This window comes from Pelodiscus sinensis, chromosome 7, assembly GCF_049634645.1.
Source record: "Pelodiscus sinensis isolate JC-2024 chromosome 7, ASM4963464v1, whole genome shotgun sequence".
Classification (NCBI taxonomy): Eukaryota; Metazoa; Chordata; order Testudines; family Trionychidae; genus Pelodiscus; species Pelodiscus sinensis.
In genome coordinates, this window is record NC_134717.1 from 12,552,774 (window position 1) to 12,559,766 (window position 6,993).

A 6,993-nucleotide genomic window follows, 5' to 3' on the forward strand; every position below is an offset into this window, starting at 1 on the left:
ACTGTTGCTGTATTAAGCTCAGAAAACTCCACATTGTATTGACCTTTACAACATATCAAAGAGCTGTTCACACCTCTGTAATTACTACAGAGAATTTCCTTAATTTAAGGAATGTCTTTACAGGTCTGCTTTGGACAACTGTCCTGGTGGATCCATTAATATTTTCTTCTTTATAAAATCAAGCTATTTGTATTTCAAAACTGACAGCTGAATGGGGTAAAATGCAGTTACAGCTGTTACATAATACCTTTTGTCCTGTGAATATAATTACGTGTTTAATTGGAATTAAAAACATTTTGGAATATATATTCAGATTATGCTCAAGATCTTCAGTTGATGTAAATTGACATACCTCCACTGAAGTTAGTGCTGATTCACACTAGATTTCCTCTCAAAGGAAATATGTAAATAATGGTATACCTGATTCTGATCCTCCATCCTGAAAATCCATTGACTGGAGTTACTCCTGATTTACACCAGTGTGAATAAGGTCAGAATCAAGGCCAGTGTTGGAGAGTTTTTTCCTCCACTGGACAAAATCACATGCACATATTGGGCTTGCTTCTAATCTCACATCGTGTAAAAAAAAAAAAGAAGTAAGTCTGGAAGACAAACATCTGTGTGAGAACAGAACCGGCTTCACCGAAGAAGTGGGGAATGAAAGTAGTTAATGTACTAGCTCAACCATTTCTAGTGGCTCTATTAATCATTATCACTGTTTGATATTTTGTGAATGGAAAGAGTGTAACATCTCTTCTGATTGCTAACAGATTGGAATCCGCATTCAGCAGGCAGCTTGAACGCTTGGTCATAGCAAACTTATCATATTTTATTAGCTGCTGAATATATCGAGTTCCAGAGACCTAATTCCGGTAGCCAGAAGGCTCTAGGGCTGCGGCGTGGGGGAGAGCCGCACACAAAACGCAAGAAAGATCTGGGAAAACCATGTCTAGAAAACTCTGAAAACCTGGCCAAGAGCCGCCAAGGAAAGGAAAGTAAGGCGATCCCTGGGATGCATAAAGGTACTGGATATACAGGGCCCTGGGTTTAGGGAATGATGGAAAAGACCAATTCAAGGAGCCAGTCCCTAGCCGGGCAAACACCGGGGCTAGTTAAGGGGTGACGGAAGGAGCCACGAGGGACTACAATTGAGCTCAGTTTTCATTCTCAGCTCGGTAGCCCCCGTCGCTGCCTCTGGCTCCGCGCGGGAGATCGCAGCGTGGCTAATCCCTGAGCGCAAGTCCCCCCCGGCCGGGCCATGCGGGGCTCGGCGGGCAGGTGTGAGCATCCCACCGCGGGCTGGCTCCGCGTGCCAGGCGGCCCCTCCCGCTCCCAGCTCTGAGTCAGCGCGCCGCGGCGGAGCCTCGCCCGCTGCTCACTCGGCAGGGAGGATGGAGTCACCGGCTTGAAAAGTCCCTGCCCGGGGAGCGCGCGGAGGGCACCCCCGGTGCGGAACGGCGGCGGGGGGCGCTGCTGGCTGCCCGCGGAGCGGCCCGGAGGCGGCGGCGGGCGCCCTTGCTCCCGGCGGGGCTGAGCTGGGCACTTGGGGGAAGTTCCCCCACCTGTTAGCCCGCGTCCTGCGAGCCGCCCGCCCGCCTGCCTGTGAGTCCCCGCGGGCGCCTGGCGGGGGAGGGCTGAGGCTGCGGGCTTGGGGGATCCCGGCCGCTGGGCTCTCCGCCCGGGGCAAGGCGGGGAGGGGGGGGGGCAGGCGGATCGATGGCAGGTGCCCAGGGGCGCGGCGGGAGGCTGGGGCGGGGGGTGGCAGCCGCTTTGCCCCGGGCCGGGGGCTGATCCGCTTCTGTGCCGTCCCCGCAGGGCGGCCTCGGCACTGAGCCACCATTACCTCGCCCAGCAGCAAGGAGGAGCTGGTCGCGCTCGCTGCCCGGCTCTGGCAGAGGAGGAAGCGGCTGCTGGCCGCGGCCGGGCTGGCCCTCGCCATGGGGCTGGCGCTGCTCATCGCCGTCCCGCTGCTGCTGCAGGCGGCCCCCGAGAGCGCGGCGCACTACGAGATGATGGGCACCTGCCGCATGATCTGCGACCCCTATAGCAGCGCCAGCGCCAGCGCCCGGGCCGGCGCCCCCAGCAGCACCGCCGCGGTGGAGGCGCTGCAGGACCTGAGCGCCAACCCCCCGCCGCCCTTCCTCCCGGGACCCAAGGGGGAGCCCGGCCGGCCGGGCAAGCCGGGGCCCCGGGGCCCTCCAGGGGAGCCGGGGCCCCCCGGACCGCGAGGGCCGCCCGGGGAGCGGGGCGACTCGGGCAAGCCGGGGCTGCCGGGGCTGGCGGTGGCCGGGGCCGGCTCCCCCGGGGCGGCAGGGGGCGGCGGCGGGCCCGGGGCGGGCGGCGCGGGGGAAGTGAGCGGGGCGCTGAGCGCTGCCTTCAGCGGGCCCCGCATCGCCTTCTACGTGGGGCTGAAGAGCCCGCACGAGGGCTACGAGGTGCTCAAGTTCGACGACGTGGTGACCAACCTGGGCAACCACTACGAGCCGGCCACGGGCAAGTTCAGCTGCCAGGTGCGGGGCATCTACTTCTTCACCTACCACATCCTCATGCGCGGCGGGGACGGCACCAGCATGTGGGCGGATCTCTGCAAGAACGGCCAGGTGGGTCTGGGGGGCGGGACCCCCACGCCGGGACCCTCCGGACTCCCTCCCTCCCTCCACCGGCCCGGGACCCGCGGGTCTCCCTCCCTCCACCCCGGTCCATATCCCCCTCGCCCTCCACTGCCACGCACCGAGACGTTCCCTTCCTCCGTCCCGGGACCCTCGAGGATCCCTTTCCAGTTCCACCGCTCGGGGACCCTCTTCCATCGCACGGACCGTGACCCCCCCGCCCTCAAGCGCTCCGGGCCGGGACTCTCCTTCCAGGCCCTTCATCCCTCTTCCATCGCCCTGAGCCGGGACGCTCCGCTTCTGCTGAGAGTCCCCTTCCACCGCTCGGGGCCGCGACCCTCTTCCGCCGGGCGGGAGCACTCAGCCCCCAACTGCACTGCCCCGGCCGGGACCCCAGCCTTTACCGCCCCCCCCCCCCGACCTCACGCCCAGGGCTGCTGGAACAATCAGTATAAAAGCGGTCCTGGGAGCCACTGAATCAAACGGGAAAAACTGTGTGTGATGGAAAGCACTACAAGGGGCGGCAGCTCCTTAGTTAGGAACATAAGGGCCAGACTGGGTCAGACCAAAGGTCCCTCTAGCTCAGTGTCCTGCCTGCCGACAGTGGCCAATGCCAGGTGCCCCAGAGGGAATAAACAGAACAGGGAATCATCAGTGGTCTACCTCCCTGCCCCCATTCCCAGTTTCTGACAGAGGCTGGGGCACCATTCCTACTAATCCAGGCTAACAGCCATTGATGGATCTACCCCCCATGAATTTATCTAGCGCTGTTTTGAACCCTGTTAAAGTCCTGGGCTTCACAACATCCTCTGGCAAGGAGTTCCACAGGCTGACTGTGTGCTGCTTGAAAAAATACTTCATTTTGTTTGTTTCAAACCTGCTACCCATTCATTTCATAGGGTGACCTCCTAGTTCTTGTGTTAAACATTGTAATGCTTGTAGTTCCAGCACCTGTGTCGTCACCCCAGTATCCTTTGTCCTCTAGACCCAGGACACTAGCACCCATGTACTGTGACTATGTCCCCCTCCCCCTCATGCCAGTCTGGACCCTCAGCCCTTCCTCCCTCTGCCTGGGGTGGGTGCCCACAGCCTTTACCAGGACACCTCCCCCACCTACCCATGAGTTGGGACCCTCAGTATTTACCAGGACCCTGAGCTCTGGCTGGGACCACTAACTGCTTTATGCCTGGGACCCTCACTCCTCTGTGCCCCTCACCCTCTGTGCCCAGGATCCTGGGACCCTCACCTCTCCCCATCCCTATCCCCAGAACTTTCAGCTCTGTCTGGGACCCTCTGCCTTGGGCTGGGGACTAGGACCCTCCCCCTGGCTCTCCCCATGCTCCTCAACCTATGTACCCAGGATGCTCAGCCCTGTGCTCAGGCCTGCTCCTCTGTGCCTGGCTCCTTCACTCTGTGTGCTTAGGAACTTTACACTCTCTGCATTGGGACACACACATTCCCTTCCTCATTCCATGGGACCCTCTCCCCTGTGCCTGTGACAAAAGCAACTTCCACCTCTTTTCCCAGGACTCTGACCCGACTGTGCCTTGGGCACTGGCACACCTCAGTGCCTAGGACTCTCACCCCGCATGCCCCAGACCCGGGCACAGTCATATCTGGTGTCTGGGAACCTCAGCCTGTGCCAGGGACCATCACCCCTTCATTCTCACCCCCCTGTTGCAGGAACACTCACCTGAGTGCCCAGGGTAGAGGAACATTCAGCCCCTGTTCCTGGGACCCTCACCCCTGTGCCTGGGACCTTCACTGCTGGGCCAGGTCCCTTCACCCCTGTTTCCTGGCAGCTTTGCCCCTGTGCTCGGGTACTGGTACCTTCACCCCTCCCCCATTCCTATCTTCTAGCTTTCCTGGCTCTAGAACTCCCTCTTTGCCTGCACTCGCCCCTCTTGTGTGTGTGACTCTTTCCCTGCCTTGAGTCTCTCTCCCTCTTTGCCTAGAACCCCACTGGCTCCAGGCCAGTCCACACTGGCTTCTGGGGAGGGCGTGGGGTACAGGGGACCTGAGCTTTCTAATGTCACTTGCTGTTTCCAATGTAGTGATTGTCCACTTCTGAGAATAGCCTCCTGCCCCAATTTCTCTCTATCAGTCCGGGCAGGGCCACCCATTCCCACATCCCCCAGGATCCAGGTGACAAGTAGTCCCTACTTAGAAACTCCATGACATTGAACAAGGGAGAATGAAGTTGAGAAGTGCAGGAAACCTTTCCCGGCTGCTCACTGGCTAGTGAATGGCCTGTCTGGCCGACACACTGCGTGGAGGGGAGCTCTCTGTGTGCCTGCTACTGAGGATGGGGTTAAGCTCTGGGTGTGATTGTGCAGAAGTGAGTGAAAGGAAAGTGTGTGTGTGGGGGGGGGGGTCTGAGAAGTGGAAGAGGAGGAAGAAAGAAGATGGGAGTGATGAAGCGGAACAGAGTAGGGTAAAGGGGATGAAGCAGGAAAAGGGAGAAGAAGGGATGTTAATCAGGAAGAGAAATGGAGGAAGAGGCCCTGGTGGGGAGGGCTTGCTCAGTGGTTTGAGCATTGGTCTGCTAAACCTAGGGTTGTGAGTTCAATCCTTGAAGGGGCCATTTAGGGATGGGGCAAATCTGTCAGGGAGGGTGCTTGGTTCTGCAGGAGAGGGCAGGGGACTGGACTGGATGACCTCACAAGGTCCCTTCCAGCTCTATGAGATGGTATCTCTCCATACTTATTAAAGAGGAGGAAAGTAGATGAAGGAGGCAGGTGATGGGTTAAAGAGGAGAAGGGATGGAAGGAGATAGGTTAGAGGGAAATAGATAAGAGGAGGTGGTGAGATAAGGGCCCAGAGGAGAAGGGGGTAGGTGGGCTTAAGGAGTGGGGCAAGGGAGGAGATGTGTGGGATTTGGGGCAGGGCTGTGATGTGGAGGCAGCATCTGAGCCCCATGGTTGCTTGGTTTGCAGGTGCGGGCCAGCGCCATTGCACAGGATGCTGATCAAAATTATGACTATGCCAGCAACAGCGTGGTGCTGCACCTGGACTCGGGGGACGAGGTCTACGTCAAACTGGATGGAGGCAAAGCACACGGAGGCAACAACAATAAGTACAGCACTTTCTCTGGCTTTCTTTTGTACCCCGATTAAAAGGGTGGCCAATTGCATTATACCCACCTCACCGCCACTGTCTCTACGGGCCAGTTTAGTGTCGTTATCAAGTTGTACATTTTATTGGTGGGATCCAAACAAAACAGGCGAGCTCCCTTCCCCCTGAGCCCTTGGTGTCTCTCTGCCCTTGTGTGTGTTACACTATGAGATCTGCTGTGTGAAACTGACCAGCACTTTCCATGAGTGCATAAAAGATTCCAGGATAAAACTGTCACTCAACTAATAAGCTAAAACTCCTCAGTCTTGATACTGTTTGCTTTGTGGCTATCATCAGGATTGATTGGTCTGAAGAGTGGGACTGGATAATAACATGCATTGGTTCTTCTTATGCTGTTTGTTTTGTATGGGATCAAGTGTAACTTTTTTTCTTTCCTTTTCCATGCAATGCAATACTTGTGTGAATGATGATGTAATGAACGTCAAGTCTCTGTTCCTGTCTGGCAAACAATCTAACAACAACTCATATTAAATTATGTTTTTAGACAATGGCTTCTTGCTGTGCGTCTGTTCCAAGGTTGCAAAGGGGGGCAAGGGGTGGGGACTGGTTGTTGTGGGAACGCTGACCTTTGGTTTGCCACAGAATTAAGAGTTAGTAAGGGAGACCCTACTCTAGCCTCCGTCGTTGTTAATAGAAAGGGGAAGTCGCATCTTTATGTGATTTTATAAGGAGAAGTTACACACCCTCGTCCAGATTTGAAAGGGGATGGAAGTCGTTCACAATAGATTGTACGTGGTTTGTAGACTTAACCCAAAGCTCATGGAAGTAAGTGGAAAGGCTCCTATTGACTTCAGTGTGCTTTGGATCGGATTCTGTGTCGATAATTGAGTGAAACTGTATATTTATGGTATGATTGCCCATGTAAGAAAGCTTTAAAGGAAGAATGGGGTTTATATAAAAAGAGGCAAGGTGGGTGAGAGAATACCTGTCTTGGGCCAACTTCAAGCCACACCGAGCTCTTCTTCTGCTCTGGGAAAGGGACTCCCAGCATCACAGCAAAATGCAAGTGGAGCAGATTGTTTAACGCAAGGGTGGGCAAGAAGTGGCCCGTGGGCCAGATGTGGTTCACCAAGGTTAACCCCTGCCGGGCCGCCAGATGCTTTATTTACCTGAGCAACTGTAGGCATGGCCACCTGCAATTCCTGTTGGCTGTAGTTCTCTGTTCCTGGCCAATGGGAGCTGTGGGACATGGCATGGGCCTCGCATATAAATAAACACCTGGCAGCCCACCAGTGGCTAACCCTGGCGA

General features: G+C 56.4%; 1 protein-coding gene across 4 annotated transcripts; it reads left to right on the forward strand.

Annotated features, from left to right (window-relative positions):
• The first annotated feature begins 740 nt into the window (after nucleotides 1-740).
• Nucleotides 741-6,232, forward strand: C1QL2 (complement C1q like 2). Of its 4 annotated transcripts, none has more exons than XM_075933230.1 (3): nucleotides 741-995; nucleotides 1,816-2,600; nucleotides 5,546-6,232. In XM_075933230.1, exons 2-3 carry the CDS (start codon nucleotides 1,938-1,940, stop codon nucleotides 5,723-5,725), a joined length of 843 nt encoding a protein of 280 aa, XP_075789345.1. In that variant the 5' UTR covers nucleotides 741-995; nucleotides 1,816-1,937; the 3' UTR covers nucleotides 5,726-6,232. The 4 variants fall into 4 exon arrangements, with proteins under 4 accessions (XP_075789345.1, XP_075789343.1, XP_075789346.1 ...); XM_075933228.1 differs by having other exon boundaries at nucleotides 742-1,022; XM_075933231.1 differs by lacking the exon at nucleotides 741-995 and adding an exon at nucleotides 1,140-1,447.
• Nucleotides 6,233-6,993: the final 761 nt, after the last annotated feature.

Excerpts from the sequence above, each read along its gene's own strand:
- C1QL2 (XM_075933230.1), top strand. The coding sequence starts at position 1,938 with ATGGGGCTGGCGCTGCTCATCGCCGTCCCGCTGCTGCTGCAGGCGGCC. Across the intron at positions 2,601-5,545 it reads ATCTCTGCAAGAACGGCCAG|GTGCGGGCCAGCGCCATTGC; the intron begins GTGGGTCTGGGG and ends CTTGGTTTGCAG.